Raw genomic sequence first — 17,559 nt, forward strand, 5'->3', positions numbered from 1 at the left:
TGTGAATATATGTTTATGTTGTTGGGACAGGAGCATTGGATCATTCCACAGGCAAACAGGTTGATTGGTAACAGGTGAGAGGAGTACTACAGAAAGCTTGCATTACAAACTGGTGTTGGAGCTGAGAGAAGTTGCGTTCAGGAAGCAGGAAAAGCCTGATGAAAGGTGCTATTGCATCATGGGAAATGTAGGATGCAGTGTTTTTGGAGCTTGACCCCCACAGAGGACAAAAGGTGGAGATATCTCAGCTTGTGCTGCTCTCATTTTGACCATTAATTACAATAAGGCATGGCTGCATTACCCCTTTAACCAGGCACACTTGTTGCTTCACTTTCATGACCAGGCTGAGGAGATCCCACACTAAGTTTTGAAAGCTAGGTTTTGCTCATATTGCTGTCAGGAAAAGTGATCAGGATCATACTGAGATCACAGTTTCGAAGCCGGAGAGAGAAACCAGGGCAGAGAAAAGACAAACTGAGATACTGCGTTAAAGTCGAGGACGCAGGCCAGTGTGATCAATTAAAACTCATCCGTCTTTTGATTTGAGCGCTCAGAAAGCCCAGCCGCGGCATCATCGCCCCAGTGTGGCAGTTAGCTTACGTCCGTGCGGCGATGCAGCTAATGGCCTCATATATTTCTCTCCGTGCTTAATGAGTGCATCTCTCTCCTGCTCCGGCTCTCCTTCTCATATCCCCGTGGGCCGGTGGGTGAGGGCCCTGAGCACGGTCTCTAACCCTCGTCACCGGGCCTGTCGGCAGGAACTGCTCCGCCGCCAGGCCTCGGTTGCTCTCCTTGGCACAGTGACGCACGGATCGCACACACACGCCCTCGCCACTATGGACACAGGGTATGCACGCAGGCCCAGGCAGCGTCACGAGCTGAGGGAATGCAGCATGTGCTCTGTTGCCATACACATGCACATATATAATTTAGATGCACATACAAGGTACTATACAGATTACATCTGTAGGAGCAGAGGAGTAAATACTGTACTCTGATCTTTTGAGTACCTGCAAGTTCTTTTGTACAGTGTGTGAACTTACAGGCCTGCAAGTATTAAATATCAATTTATTTGTCTTTGCTGAACTGTTTAGAGATGCACCACAGCAGCACTTCACATCTGACGGTTTTTGTGTAATATCTGAGGCGATGCTTGCCACACACACACACACAGGGAGAAACAGGGACAGGTCACCAAGGATGAAGCAACCTATCCATTTTCTGCAAACTCTGTATTTTTAAACCACGGACGTCATTCAAGGGCGTTTGGGACTGAATTCCAGGACAAGTTCAGTCTCCTGCGAGTTACTCGGTGTCTTCCCTCCGCGTGTGTGTGTATGCGCATTCCCGTATGCTTGAATTTCCGCACTATCTGGCGAGGTAGGAGAGATGTCACTGCAGACAGAATAAAGGTCAGGGCGTACTCTGGAAGCGCTGCTCGGAAAACAATGAGTGTGTGTGCGTGCATGTGTGTGCACTTTTATGCGTGACTGATTAGAAATCGCTGTATTTGGGGCGGCGTGTGGAAGATGTGTGCATCAGTAGCTCATGTGTGTGTCTCTCTCTATGGGTGTGTTCTTGGGTCAAGCTTCAGTTCGCTTTTTTTCCTGATTTGTATTTTGCTCTGCAGGGGTATGGACAGCCAGAGGCAGCTGCACGTATAACCAGCGCATAGCCTCACAAGCTAATATCACTTAAATCACTAACTTACCTTGACTTACAGTTACTTAACACACCAGAGCTGAAGTCAGCAGCTGCTGGCTTTGTGAGGCATCACTACACACCAGGAGCTGTTTCCTCTGTGCAAAATGAATGTGGTAACTAACGCTGGAAATCATAACACAGCCATGATGATGCTCTCATGCACCTCGAAGGGAAAGTGGAACAAAAGTTCTTATTTAGAGGATTGCAGGGTAGTATAAGACTCCTTTTTACATTGCAGGCCATGTTGTCACCTGTTGGTAGGTGTGTGTGAGATGTGATGTCAAGCTCGTGATACGATATGAAGTCGCAGTCGGGCGAAAAGCTGCAGATTGTTAGTTGGTGTGTTTAGGCTTGGTTGCATGTGAAGTTTAGATGGCTAAGAAAAAAGCACGTGGGGCTTCATGCACCTCAGAGTTCAGCTACCGTTTGAGATCACAGGCACGCCTTGCCTGACGGTATTACGTATTGTTATTGCAAATGTTTCTATCGCTGATTTCTATCACTGATCTGCTCTTCGTCCTGATGTCCAGTAGAAACCTCCCAGCCCTGAAGAGTGCTCCCATCTTCAGTGATCTTTCCCAAGATTGATTCAGTGTTTTTCCCTGTTATATTGTAATATTTGTTCCTGCTGTTGTTCGTTTGTCTGGGGGGGTTGTTTCTATCAGCAGCTGTAAATGTTCTTTATAAAACACTTTGCAAACCCTGGTTTAAAAAAAAAAAAAGAAGGCATGTAAACAAACACAAGCGCTTGCAGTTAAATGTGATGTTTCACAAAGGATGGAATAAAACAGTGTGCGAAGATGACATGGACAGAGCAAAGCGATCAAAAAAGAGCATTAATAAATGAAATGCAGCTCAAATTAAGGCTGAAAGAAGCTGATTAATTGATGAGTGAATTGACAGCAAATACGTCATCAATTCTGATAATTTAGTAATTCTTTCAGTCATATGGAAAATAGACATCAGATCTCAAAATCTGAGCATTTGCTGCTTTACTTTGATTTATAGAATTGTAAAATGGACTGTTTGTCGCCCAAAACATTATTTAATGTAGGAATTATGGTCGCAGCTTTTAGTAATCAGTTAAAAGTTACTTATCAATTCATTGTTAAAAGGGAAAAAAATGATTGCCTCGCTCATATTGCATTCCAAAGTGAGCAGAAAACTAATAATGGCAGATTAGGGGGAGATTAGAGTTATTTGTTTTGTAAATGGATTAAAACATAGGCGCAGGACAGATTAGAGCCATTAAAGGAGGAGCAGAAGAAGATCAAATAGAGATGAGTTCATCTGAGTGTGTACTGATTTGCTGTTGCTGGTTATTCTGTCGTGTCACGTGCACAGCTGAACAACTGAAGGTGGAAGCAGGCACATTGTTCATCTCATGACATTGCATCTGATGCAGTAAAAAAAAAAAAAAACACTGGGAGATATTACATGATTAGCATCTATTAAATTCTAGTTTTGCACATTAAATGAGTGTTTCTGTTCTGAGGATATTGTGGTTTGTGTTGCAGGAGCTTGATCTTTCCTCTGTGACGCGCTCCACCAGACGTGCAGAGAGAGAAAGAGCGAGGCAGAGCTAGGAATACTGAGAAAGCGAGGATGTTCTGGGACAAACGGATCCACGGTGGCCTAGTTTCCCTCAGCCGTGCCAGTGACTCAACTAAAGTCTTCTGCCTGGCTGAGTGTGGGCTTGGTCACCATGGATAAGACATGTGGACAGAGCCAGAATACACACGGTTGCAGTTATTTTTCTACACGGATGAACTGCAATGACATTAACACGTTAGATGATTTTTCTTCGGGTGGAGGAGGGTGTGTTTCTTTCATCTGGAGCCTTTTCGCTGCCCTCTTTCTAATAAGACCAGATAGACACAGCGGACAATCGGAAATGTATATAACGCGTTTTATTTATCCGCGCTTTCATCTGCCATCTGTGCTTTTTCCACTGCTACGTCGTGCATGTGCTGTACATCTGGAAACACAAGAATATGATCAGACGGAGATAAACAAGTACATAACAAACTTCAGGTAGCAGGGACAGAGGGTTTTTTTCTGTGTGAGCCCCTGCATGTAATGAGTCAGTGGGTCTGAGATCTGTGGAAATCAGTGTGCAGGAAAATAAAGGAACGACGTCGAAGGAAAGGAAGTGGCGGTAACGTGGGAAGTTTTATTAGTGTCTTGACTTGTGGAGTCCTGGCTTAGTCACTGAAAATGTGCGTGACTCCTGCAGCACCTGTGTGCTGAAGTAATTGTCTTCTACATTCATTCATGCAGCTGATTAAATGAAAGCCTAGAGAAGATGTTTCTTTGACGATTTTTGAAAAGTGAGTAGTCGAAAGAAATCCCTGCTGAGAAGATCACTGAAAAAAATACCAACACATTCAGCTCTGAATTCCAGCACATAATCATCACTTTGTCACTTTATCATGCGCTTCACACTGGGCCCAGAACCAAAGGGGGTTTGAGGATGATGAGATAATGGCACATCTGAGTAGTTCAGCCTGAAAACCAACAGATTTTGTAGATTTTTTTTTTAAAAGCTTGTATTGCACAGGGTGTGTATGAAGTCGCTCACTCCTCACCATACGCTCCACTGTACAGCATGTGTTTTGAAGTGTTGTTCGAATGTCTGGTGAGACCTATATAGAGAACTAAAAATACACCACAATGCGCTGACCGATGTAGTGAACAATTGACGGTCAGGCGCCACTTTAACCACCATCATACAGGATGAGAGGAATGACTTGAACCGTGTCCAGTAGTGTTAATTGCTACGTAAACGCTATATAATCCTCTACATAAAACTCCCTATATGGTGAGTGATTTCAACACAACTAATCCCAGAATGCACTGGGCAAAAGGCAGATGGCAGGTCTATAGCATGACTTTTGTGAAATATACATTACATTTGCCTTAAATTCATTTGGCCTTTTTTTCCTAATATAGATATAGAATATCAGAATAGAAATATTGATATCGCTCAGTTTAGTGTGGACTGATATTGCACATGAGTCAGTTTTGGTGTGAGTTGTCTGCTGGGAGAAGTGTTGATTGTAAAGTCTGACAGCAGCAGGAAGGAAGGACCTGTGTTATCTCTCTATACTGTGTATATATAGGTTTATTTTTTTCCTTTTTTTCAGTAGGTTTGGTGACATTCATGTTTGTATATTTTCTATAGAATCGTCACGACATGACTTTTCAAGAGCCAAGAAAGACTGGCCATGTTTTCGGCTTCGGTGCTGCTTTTTTCCAATAATCCAGTGGGTTTTTAAATGGTTTATTTATCTTGGGAAGCAGGAAAATCTCCTCAAGCAATAGCACCTAATCCCTCACTTCATCACCAAACTTGGAGATACTTGTGAGTGAATGTGACGGGGCGTTTGCCGGGCCGCTCATTGATCCGTCAGGGGTTGGATCTGGTTGCGGGTTTGAAACCCCATTGTTATCGATGGCTGCGGCGCAGATCTATGGGCGGCCAGCGTAAGTGGCCGCGCATGAAAGTGAATTATTCTCTTTGAGGTAACGCGCACAGCATGGGCGGCGAGCATTACTATCTGAGTGGCTCAGCATGTGGCGAGGCTGATGTGTCACTCAGTGCCATTTAGCCCATCACTTAGCTCAGTGTGTGTGAGGGTTAGTGTGTCCGACTGTCTGACTGTCTGACTGTCTGACTGTCTGTCTGTCTGTCTGACTGTCTGTCTGTCTGTCTGTCTGTCTGTCTGTCTGTCTGTCTGTCTGTCTGTCTGTCTGTCTGTCTGTCTGTCTGTCTGTCTGTCTGTCTGACTGTCTGTCTGTCTGGTACATAGTGTGCATCCACACCTGTGGCAGGCACCGCTCCCCTTAATCACACCTAATGAAGAACATTGATTAATCTCCATTTGATTCACACTTTTAGACAGGAACACATGTACACGCACGCAGACCCACACAAGACACCCCGCCACTCGTTGTGAGGCCAACCCTTTTGACTCCTTCTAAGGAGGAAATGCTGATCCCGTCTGATGTTGCTGTAGTGTCATCACCTCTGCATATAATACTCTACTTAGCCACATGTGGAGAAGTTTTAAGGGGAGACAAGGTGACGTGAGGGAGCTGAAGAAGAGGCAGAAGAAGAGGTGGGAGGGAGCGAGAGCGCGGTAGCCGCAGAGAGCAAAGGGATCTGGAGATTGTTAGCGAACGCGTCGGCCATGCACGTTTTCCGAAGAAGCACGAGCAGGGCAGGCATCCCAAGATTCCCTGCATCCTGGTCCCAGCTCTGGGGTGGAGGAAGCTGTTTACTCTTTCTATCTCTCACTGCTGACGTCGGCGCACCGAACAATGTCATCCAATTTCCTGTTTTTCACTTTAGTGGAAAGCCACTCTCCCAGTGTGTGTGTGTGTGTGTGTGTGTGTGTGTGTGTGTGTGTGTGTGTGTGTGTGTGTGTGTGTGTGTGTGTGTGAGACAGAAAAGCTGGTGGGCTGAAGGAGGAGGAGGAGGAGGAGGAGGAGGAGGAGATCTATAGGGCAGGATACACTGGGAGCAGGATATAGGGTCAGAGGCAGCTTCGCTATGTAAATACATGAGGTGTGTTGAATGAGAGTAGCGGGAGGCTGCAGACTGTCGTGAGCGCAGCTCGAGATGAACGGAGGCACCTGGTGTGGTCTGAAAGGTGTGATATCACATGACATAAAACCGTTTCACACCATCAGCCTGGAAACTGGACTTTTGGACTCTTTCATTTTGAACTGCAGTGTTTTTGGGACCTCCTTAAAAGGCCCCAAAGTCTCCAGGTTCGCCACGTGACAATTGGTTTGCTGTAATTAGATTTAGGGATTTAGCTGTTAACTGGATTCGCTGGATCGCTATCAGTGCAGACAGTAGCCTTATTAAACGGATCTGATGTTTTGGCCATGATGTGACCGATCCACCTTATACTTACAATTTCTTCATCAATATCCTTAAAAACTTTGAGGCGTCTGCTTGCAGCTGCGTTTATTTCAATCACCGGTGGCTGTTGACCTAGTGTTTAGCACCACAGCATCTCTGGCATCCCTAGAAAATTAATTCCACCGAGCTCGTCGCAGATTAGCAAGCATATTTAGTCCTGCAATAAAACCTAAATGTTCAGTTTTTGTTGAATGCTGGTGCTGCTGAATTGCATTGTGTTGTGCTGACAGGTGTTGCAATTCTTTACTCCACCCTCTGGATATAAATGGGCAAGGTATAATATTACAAACATCTCCATGTATGATGCAGCATAATTCAACAGCACCACAAACTACAGCCTCCAAAATGACCATAAAGTCGAATCAGCATCTCTTTTTAAGAACGGGACCGTACAAAAAATGGATATTACAACCTTCGTGATGGTTGGATTTATCGCAGGACATTAGTGGCATTAGTTTTAGCTGGTGTCCTGATAACAGAGAGGTCAGTGAGGTCCCACAGCTCCTTTTTGTCCCGGGGGTCTCTGAGGGGTAATTTTGACCTGGAAACTAGGAATGCAGTGGGATAATATGGTTTAAATAGCTGAAACTAATAAGGGTATTTTCAGATTTTATATTATGATATGACAAAACCACGCATAATTAAAATCAAAGCAATAAACTGCCGTTATAAATCAGACCAAACTGTTCATACGTGCAAAACAAAAACTTTGTAGAATAGATATTAAAAAAATGAGGATACAGTCACATTGTCATGATTCTGTATGATTCCACTGGAAGTCTGCAAACAGTGATATTAATTTATCACCCAACTTGACTAAAAAATCAAGACAAACTACAAGGACCAGGATGCATTGCTCTCCTCTCAGACCTCTACAGTAAAGTGTTTGCACTGGGAACAACTGCGTCCGCACTACTCCCTGCTGCCCGACAAACTTGTCATCTGATCAACAAGCGGCCCATGTGCACAGAGAGAGCGAGAGGTCCCAGAGTGGCTGGCACGACGCAGCAGCGCACAGCGAGGGGGGGCGGGACATGGCTTACGTAGGCGCACCCGCCGCGTCCGTGCTCCTCGCCTGCCCGGCTTGCATGCTCGCTCGCTTCCCCTGCTTTGTTTGGCTCTGGTCGAGTGCCAGCGTGATGTTTGCGGGATGCAAATGCTTAGCTGAGTGATTCACTGCAGTGTGTGTGTGCGTGCGTGTACTGTGCAAGAGGAGTATGTTGCCCAAAGAGGCCGGCAGACTGGTTCAGCTGTGTGTGTGTGTGTGTGTGTGTGTGGGGAGGCTGGCTATTTGAGTAACACAACCTCAGCTGCAGTTGCATTAGTTGTGTCAGTGTCAGCTAGAGAGGGAAGTCACCCCGGTTGGAGACCCCTCTCGCTAGGCCCTCGGCTAGCTGGAAGCTCTGCGGTCAAACTCTGTACGTCAAAGACCCTGACCTCAGCTAGTTCGCCAACAAACGGCATCACGGCGGTAACACGATTTCTACGAGTGATATATTTTTGTGCGGCCGCCGCCTGCGACATTTACCCAGCAGTCGTCCGTAGGAGAGAGAACGTTTTGTTTGACCTCCACAGGAAAACGAACGGGGAGTTTGAATCTCCGATCAAAGCAAATCAAGTTGAGGGCTGAGTTATTTGTGCTGACACACGTGGTCAGAGTAATCGAAATCATATCTGACAACAGGAAAACTAGGTCTTGCTCGGTCAAAGCCGCTTGGAAAAGCATTAGTTTGTGGCATTTCCATATGTTAGTCCCTATAGCCTCACACACACACACACACACACACACACACACACGCTAACACATGCATACTGCCTCTCCAGTGCATCATGCGACCAGGTCCTCGTGTCTGTGAAAGATCAGATGATCACAGAGCATCAGCTTGTAGCCATCCTGATGCCATGCTCGACAACAAACGGCCTAGTGTCACGATGACGTCAATTTGGCTACAACCGAGGGCTAATCAGCTTTTTTTTTTTTTTTTTTCTTTACCCCCCTTTGTTATTTCACGGGGCTTTCAAAAGGCTTACAATTTAGCAAGAAGTGATTTACTGCTGCCCGGCATGCTCTAAAATTCCTCTCTGTATTCCTCCTCACATGTGTAGATTGTTTACGGAGAAGAGGAATTCTAGAGGGATGGCGGTCCGCAAGGGGCTTGGTTGCTATGGTTACTAACCCCTGAGCTGGGTTACATTTAGCAGGAAGGAAGCTAAATTATTTGCAGACAGTAAGCTCATGTAGGGAAAGTGTAATGAGTTAAAAAAACCTGACTGTGTGCAAAATGCCTTTTTTTTATATTGTATTCTTAAATTTGTCACAATCTACAGTCAAATTAGAAATCAGCAGATTAAATTACAAGCATGTGCTGTTGCTGATTCAATCAGTGGTGGAAGAATTGTAGAGATCCTACACTGAAGTAAAAGTAATAATACAGCAATTTAAAAATACTTGAGTAAAAGTCCTGCTTTCAAAATCTTACTAAAGTGAAAGTAAAGCAAAATGTGCTGAAACAAAAAGTAAAAGTACTGTAGAATGGCCCGTTTCATGGTGTTTAGGCTTTGTGGTTGTAATTGGGTCCCAAAACCAGTGAAGTATTCAGATCCTGTACTTTAGTAAAAGTAGCAACATGTACTGAAAGTATGAAAGTAAAAGTACTGATGATTAGAGACAAATAGTCCTTTGGAGTTTTTAACTATATTATAGTATTGCTTTTTATTTCTAAGGCAATTGTTATTTTGTTGTTGGTTGATTTGGAACTACTACCAACTATTTTATTGGAGGTAATTTAATCTATCAATATTATGTTAGCTGATCATGTTTTGTGTGGAAAATGAGCTTTTAAGTAAAGCAGTTATACCATGAAAATGTACAATATGTAGTGTAATACATATGCTGTGTGTAATGTAAAAAATTTAATTAAGTGTAATGTAGCAGAAGAAGTGCTCAAGTAAAGAGCTCAGCTGTAAAGTCATGGTTGAATACAGAGGATTTTCAGATGCTCTGTGTCTGTGATCGCTGTTGACGTTGGCTTCTCCCAGAGGCCTCTGGGGTCTAACTGACCCTAAACATAAGTAACAAGTAAGTAAACACAATGGAGGTTAACATACTGTACATTTCTTGAATCAGCAGATGTTTTCTCATGATGAACTCATGTGACATAAGGAACATCAGATGCTTCTTTCATGTGGTGTTATGACACTGCTTTATGGTCATTTCTGCATTTTGTCACCTGCATCAAATGTGCGAGGGTTTCCACTTGAATGCTTTTCTACATGATGGGTTTTAACAAGGGCAGAGGACAAGAAAATGGCTGTTACACATGCAGCAGTGGGGTTTGTGGGATCCTAAATGATGATGAAGTAATGCGAGTGTCAGAAAGATGTGAATGTGATATAACTGAAACTGAAAACCTCCCATTTATGAAATGATTTCTTTCTAATCCTTGTTTTCTTCTTGTTATCTTTCAGACCACATTAACAGAGGTGCAATTTGGACCAATGAAGTTATTTAAAGACCCACTTCAGGTATCGTAAAACAATGCCAAACATCTGAATGATTGATGCTTATGGGCTTTGAATGCATTAAGGCTTTCCAAGGAACAACAGAAGTGCTCCAGTGAAATGTTTATATCCATATCATTCAGGGGCTTTTAGCTGCGCTGTCGTGCTAAACTTGGTGTGACTGTCAATATTTGGGAGCATTTTTCTTGGATTAGTGTTTCAAAACGTCACCTAGTTCTGTTTGCAGTCCGAACTAATCTTGAATTTCTCAAAGATAGCACACCTCGCTGAGAGATTAAAGAAACGAAAAGTCCCCATGCGAACGTTCAAAGCAGGAGAAAAGGCTGTTAATGGACGTATTGTGCGTGATGCAGCCTTGGGTTGTCGAGGCAACAAGGCCAAACATTTATGACCAAGAACATACCATAATGAACAAAGCGCCTTATGGAAGAAGTGCACAGAGGATCCATGGACCGGTTTCGTCCCCGCAAATGGGACATTCTCCGGCGCTCAATGCTTCATTATGCGCTGCACTCGTCCCTTTGGCATGCGTTGCTGCTGCACTTCCAAAAGTCAGATTTTTCAAAGCTTTATTAATCTTTCAAGCGAAAATGCCAAAACATTCGCTAGTTCCTGTCCGAATGTGAGGATTTACTGCTTGTCTTTGTCATATTTTCAAGTAAGCTGAGCATTTTGGCCATTTTATTTATTTTTGCCACTGTTAGTTGCAGCTGCAGTGCACAGCTCCTTCAAGTGAGATCCACATTTAAATTAAAATAAAACCGCAACAGCTGCTAAACTTAGTACAACGACGATGATGTGAAGTCAATTAGAGTCAAAGAAAAGCGACACATTGGACGTCCTGTGATTTAATGCCGTGTGTAAGCGCGCAGGCTCGGCTTTATTGTCTGATGCGCTACAGCGTGACCGCGGTAGGAAAACGAGGTAGAGAGATATCCCCTTCCTGTTTTTGTCACTCACAGCTGATCCTGTCATGCCCCCCCCCCTCCCCACCTCCTCTCTGCTCCTCCTCTTTTCTCGCGGCTCACAGGATCTGGCCAGGGCCCGCTCTTGTTTTCAACAATGATGTTTTCTAGGCAGAGCGATCAGACCCTGCCAACATGCTCGCTACCCCCTTCAAACTACTGCCCCCCCCCCCTCCTGCTGTCTTTGTCTCTCTTCTACTTTCTAGCAAACACAGTGACTCGTCACTTTAAAAAACTATTTTTGCTTAAATGTACTTTTAGAGTTTTTTTTTTTGTTTTTCTTCTGGTTAGTTGCAACTGGGTGTGTTATTGCTGCGTGAGGCGTATCTGTCTGGTCTGAGAACAGCCATGTGAAAAGACCTTATCTCAGTCTATATTACCCCGTTCCCCCACCTCTGCGGGAATGTTGACTTTTCTACCAACATCCCAATGTGGAATTCTGATCTAATTCCCCGTGCGTACCGAACATAGCTGCAGGACTCAGTGGTGATGTATTTATGACGCTTATTGCTGCTTGCAGGGAAAATGTTCATTTGCGGAATATGGTTTGCATTAGCAACACCCCTCTCAGGCGTAAGGGCTGCGCTTCGGTCCTTTAATAAAGCCGATCGTCAGAATGAATCAAAAGGACAACTGTCAAAACAACCAATCCTCTGTCCCCTCATTGTGTGGAGGACAGTAGCTCTAGTTTTCTCAACAAAGTCAAGTCTTTGTGCCCTAACTCAATTTTACAGGTGTGATGCAAACTTGAAACTGCAGAACAAACTTTCCCTTCTTTACGTTCATTCTGCTCCCTGCCAACAGTTGGAGATGACGTCTGTTTGAGAGAGTGACTCATGAATCTACTCTTAGTGCAGCGCTGCTCTTGGAGGCGGGCCTAAATCTCTGGTCCAGTATTTACGCAAGTAAGGGGTTATATGAAAGTATGCTGGCAGAGAGAGAGCGTGCTCTCAATGGCTGTTTTGATGGCAGCAGCAGCACTTTCTGCCACAGCCTTGGCAGGCCGGTGGGAGGGGCCGCAGCCAGTCAAGGCCACCTCGACTGATTGTGTCATAGATCACGGCAGCGGACAATAAAAACTCTGACGCGGCCGAGTAAGGGCTGAGCCTGATCAATCAGGGCCTGTCCAATGGGGGCTCGAGGGTCACAGTCAAGCCCGCGCTGCAGGCTGATTAGGACGACGGGCGCAAATGAGCATGAATGCACCAATGATGACTTGACAACTCAGAGATGCTGATACGCTGAGGCATCAAAAGCAAAACATTTCACTGTAGCTCTCTCCTCTGCTGTTTTTTACTGAGTCAGTTCTATGATGTAGGCTGGAGCCGCGCATCACTTGTGATCAGTTTTGCCAGTTTTCCCATCAGATCGCAGCTACTTCTCAGTTAACCCTGTAGCTCTCTAATGCCTTACAGTATCTACTGTAGTTTCTGTATAGTTGTGACAAACAAAGAGATCATAAGACCATAAGTAAAAATGTTTCTCGATCTGGTACAAGTCAGATGGACATAATACTTTACAGCTTCTGAAGGCCTGTACACATTCTTTTGCTTGCTTTACATTACCACTGACTGATTTTCAAAGTATATGATTCATCTTGAGAGGATCTGTCAATTAATTGATGAGTTAATTCACAATGATTCAATAATAAATTGATCGTTTAAGTTATTTATCAAACAAAAATGTAAAAAATATGTTTGTTCCATCTTCTCAGATGTGACGACTTGCTGGTGTTCAGGTTTTATGTCAGTGTAAATTGGATATCTTTGAGAATTGGGCTGTTGGTCGGACAAAACAAGCAGTGAGAAGATGTCACTATGTGTTTTAGGAAATGGTGATGGCCATTTTTCTTTTTTTTCTTTAGCTCTTAATACCTGTTTGTATACACTTGTCCTGATTTGTGATTTTTGTGATGTTTATTTGAAAGCCTTTTTCTTCTTCATCAACCCACTCCTCATTATTCACACATGTATATATTATATTTACACACCGTATCTATCACAGCTCTTTGAAAAGCCCTCTTTAACTCTAATTTTAGATATTTAGGAGAAGTAGAAGTAGTAGTATGTTTGAATGAATTTCTATGAATTAAAGAGAATTTACTCAGTTGGATATATATGCTGAGTCATCTCCCTTTCTTCGCAGGTACTTTTAGTTTTTGCCAAAGAGGACAGTCAGAGTAATGGCTTCTGCTGGGCATGTGAGAAGGCCAACTTCAGGTGCAGCATGGCACGAACACCGGAGTCGGCTCTTGAATGCTTCTTGGAGAAGCATCATGACCTCGTCATCATTGACCACAGACATTCCAGACACTTTGACGCTGAAGCACTATGCCGGTACGCCAGTTCTGTCATCATCAATGTACTTCTACTTGATGTTGTATATCGAGAATGATGTAATGCAGTGTGTCCTACTATTTAATGTTTGGTGTAACCCCACAGCCCCAGATCAACTCAAGTACCCCTCTACTGACCCCAGCTATGTTCCAAATGTGTACATTTTAACTGATTTTAAGACGGATGCTATTTCAGACTATTAATTACGTCCAAGAGGATATCATTAAAATGAATTTTTCATACAGTTGAACTGCCAATGTTTAACTTTTAGGTCAGTGTGGTCAAGTTTTCATTCATACTACCACTGGAGAGGTTGAAGTGGAACATTTCCAGCCATTTCTTTTGCAAACTACTTAAACCATTTAGCTAATGATTTAAGGCATGTAGCTTATCTATTACTTTCACTTCTTCACCATTTATCTGTGACATTTAGCTTACTATTTTAACCACTTAACAAATGAATTTAAACATTTGTTACTTTTTGTAAATAAACTTTTAGCAATTTCTGAATTTATGCAACTTTTAGCTAAGCTAACTATTTGAATAATTTTCCCAATTTATTGTGTATTGGTTAGTTTTAACTATTTTAACTTCATACATTACTTTTCACAATTTAGCATTTTTTTTTAAGCTAGTTATCCTTCTTTTAGCTTGTTAAGCTAACTATTTAACCATTTAGCAATTAATTCAAACATTTATCCATTACTTTCAACCCATTTGTCCGTTACTTTTAGCTAACGTTAACCATCTTAACTGTTTATCCGTTTATTTTAGCAGTTTCTCCATTCATCCAACATTTAGCTAAGCTAACTATTTAACCATTTAGCTAATGATTCCAAAGTTTTAGCTTCCAAACTTTTTTACTTTTAGCTTTACTTTTTGCTAACTATTTTAACTGTTTATCCATTACTTTTAGCATTTTTTCCGTTTATCCAACAGCTAAGCTAACTATTTTAACCATTTAGCAAATGAATTACAATCCATCACTTTTAGCTAGCATTAGCTATTTGTTAACCGTAACTTAGCTGTCTTAACCATATATCCACTACTTTTAGCTAACTTTAGCTACTTTAAACCTCTCTGATTGCTTGTTAGCTATTTCTCCAGATTAGTCTCAACATCTTGTGTTCAGATGTTTCAACTGACTCAATTTGTGCATTTAAAAATAAATGCAATTGTAATTATGATTTTATCAGATTAGCCGAGCTACTCCACAATCTCTCTCCATAGCCCCTTGATGACTGCAGAAGTATACCGCGGGGTTGGCAATCACTGATGCAGTGGACACAGTTGAATTGAGTTCTGTTGGTGACTGGCATCCAAAACCAGTGACATAATCCAGACCAGATGATTTTGATGGGACAAATTATAGCAGTCCCTTTCATGTGTTACGGTACGTTTGGGTAAATGGCCAGTTCACTTTGGGCTCCCCGGCTTTCATCGCATGCTACCTAGTGGAGTCGCGTCGATGAGAAATGAGCGGTGCCTGCCCATACCACCCTCTATCTTTAGCCTCTGCCCAAACCAAAAACACATTTACAAACATTCATTTGCCCTGCCCAACGTGTATGTTAACCCTATTCATTTTGGCCAATCCATATGTTCAGTGTACACGCACAGGCTCCGATGGGGAACTAAAGGGCCTTTATGACCACTGGCTGGGGAAAACCACAGGCGGATGAGTGGCCCTGTACACTGCATTCTTTCAGAGGCCTAGGCCTGCTCACAGAGCTCCACCACTGGGCCCTGCCTGGCTGGGAGAATCGGAGCGTGAAAGACTGAAAAATACATTGATTTGATGCCATGTGCTTTTCCACCAGCCTGCTCACTGGCTAAAAGGCTCCCTCTGTTTACATTCAGGTCAATTAGAGCGGTCAACTCTTCAGAAAACACTGTGATAGTCGCCGTTGTGAAAAGGTACGTACAGCTGGATGCCCCCCTCTTCCTTTCTGCCCTTTCTTGTCCTTTTCCTCGCTGTCTTTTTTAAGTAGCTGGTGATTTGCAGCGTTGTCAGAATTCAAATGCCTGACTCAACGGGGGTCATATGGAGCAAAGAAGCGTTGATCACAGCGATGGTGATGCACGCTAACATGTGTTCTCTTTTTAAGGCCCGACAGGGAGGAAGCCTCTGTGATGCCCCTGATCAATGCCGGCTTTAATAGGGTGAGCGACAGTGTGTGTGAATGTGTGCACATGTGTTTTGCTACCTGCATTTGTGTTATTCTTTTGATATGTTTTTTTTTTTAGTATCCCTACCTAACAGTCACTGTAAGGCAGAAATACAGATTGTAAGGAGGCGTGTGCATCGAGTTGCGCTTACCTGAATCATTGTTACTCGTGGCACTAGCAGCATTGTAACGCATCCTGTAATGGATACACTGATATGGAAATGGGATTTTAGTTGTCTCTGATTGATCTGTGTTTGCTTGGTTTGACCCTCAGAGATATGTGGAGAATGCCAATATGATGGCCTGCTACAATGAGCTGCTACAGTTGGAGCATGGAGAGGTGCGGGCGCAGTTCAAACTGAGGTGAGGTGTATTATGCAGTGTTGTAGTTGCATTTTAGATCAACTGCATAGGAACTTTATTCAAAGCGGTTGCACTGAGAGCAAGACATCAAGTCCAGTTTTGAGATGCTGCACCCTCTGCCTGTGGCATATGTTAACAATAATTGTGCTACTTTTGTCTCTCTACCTGTACAAGGGCTGGAAATGCTATTTTCACAGCTCTAGAACAAAGCCAAGAGGCCATAGAGATCACTTCTGAAGATCAAGTTATTCAGGTGGGTTTCTGGTCAACTTCTGGTTGCTTTATTGTGATGAACAGTTCATTCCTCTGTCTTCCCCCTCCTGCTCTTTCTTTCTCTCTCCTGTTTTAGTGCCTGTTCATGTCTTGTGATCCCAGATCTCTGTAGTGATAGTTGCGGTCTCTGTCCCTCTGAATGGCTCCTTTTGTTAACATCAAAGCACTGTAGCCCGTGTTAGCACGTTATGTTTTCCACATGAAGTGTATATATGTTTCTGACCTCCGTGAAATAAACAACGAATGTGTCCGCTTCTCTGAAAACCAATTGTTCCGGCGGGCAAGGTTCATATGTTCTTAGAGGTCGTCATCCTACCCGTGTCTGAACTCTTTTACAAACAGCAGACCACCATCTCGGATCAAGCCTGAACACTGTTGTTACCTCTCCTTCACAGTACGTGAACCCTGCCTACGAGTCCATTATGGGCTACCAGCAAGGCGAGCTAATAGGGAAGGAAATAATAGAAGTGCCTAAAAGTGAGAAGAATAAGCCTGATCTCCTTGAAACAATAAATTCCTGCATACGTAAAGGAAAGGTAATATGCATTCATTAAATCACCTCATACACAATACATCTAAAGCCAAACACAATTTTCAGCGTGGTTCAGAAGCTTAAGCTCATCAGGAAACACACGACCGCCTTCTTCTGGTTGTTGATACTGTTACATGCATAGTGCTGACATATATTATGGCATGTAAGTATAGTTGTATTGCATCACAATTAGATCACTCTCACATGTGCTGTAGATATCTGCTCCTGCCTTTGTGCCTGTGCATGCATGCGTGCACGTGCATCCATGTGTGCACCACCGGCCATCCAGCCGCTCTGTTTCATGTCCATAAGAACAGCGGCCGATGGCTGTGCTGTAATCTTACTACACAGAGAGCGAAGGTCAGTCCCAGACGGGCTAACAGCAGGAAGGGCCTTTTTAAGCCGCCGCTGCAGCCTGTAGGTGGGGGGGGACATGAAACAAGCGCACCGGACTCCAGGTGCGCTCCCCCAACCCATTAAAGCAACTTGCCGCTGTCTGAAATACGCTGACCCCTCACCACCCAACCTGCACCACAAACACCGCCATGCTACACCTAGTCCACACCCACTTTCAGGACACCTCATGTTTTGTCAGTTTTTAATGACGAATGGTCATTAAACGTGTTTTGCATGTTTCATTTCCTCTCTAAACGCTGGCTTGTTCATGTTCCAGGAGTGGCAGGGAATTTATTATGCCAAAAAGAAGAATGGAGACAGCATTCAGCAAAATGTGAAGATCACACCTGTAATTGGACAGGGAGGG

At 43.6% G+C, this 17,559-nt stretch overlaps 1 protein-coding gene across 1 annotated transcript in view; it reads left to right on the forward strand.

Moving 5' to 3' along the window:
- Window positions 1-17,559, forward strand: part of pde8a (phosphodiesterase 8A) — a 41,760-nt gene that overhangs the window by 10,894 nt on the left and 13,307 nt on the right. Inside the window, exons 2-9 of the mRNA XM_041933440.1 lie at window positions 10,106-10,162; window positions 13,270-13,460; window positions 15,321-15,377; window positions 15,569-15,623; window positions 15,903-15,991; window positions 16,166-16,244; window positions 16,660-16,800; window positions 17,470-17,558. Of these exons, the coding sequence (XP_041789374.1) occupies window positions 10,106-10,162; window positions 13,270-13,460; window positions 15,321-15,377; window positions 15,569-15,623; window positions 15,903-15,991; window positions 16,166-16,244; window positions 16,660-16,800; window positions 17,470-17,558 (758 nt within the window). The remainder of the gene's footprint in view (window positions 1-10,105; window positions 10,163-13,269; window positions 13,461-15,320; window positions 15,378-15,568; window positions 15,624-15,902; window positions 15,992-16,165; window positions 16,245-16,659; window positions 16,801-17,469; window position 17,559) is intronic.

Source organism: Chelmon rostratus, chromosome 1 (assembly GCF_017976325.1).
Source record: "Chelmon rostratus isolate fCheRos1 chromosome 1, fCheRos1.pri, whole genome shotgun sequence".
Taxonomy (NCBI): Eukaryota; Metazoa; Chordata; class Actinopteri; order Chaetodontiformes; family Chaetodontidae; genus Chelmon; species Chelmon rostratus.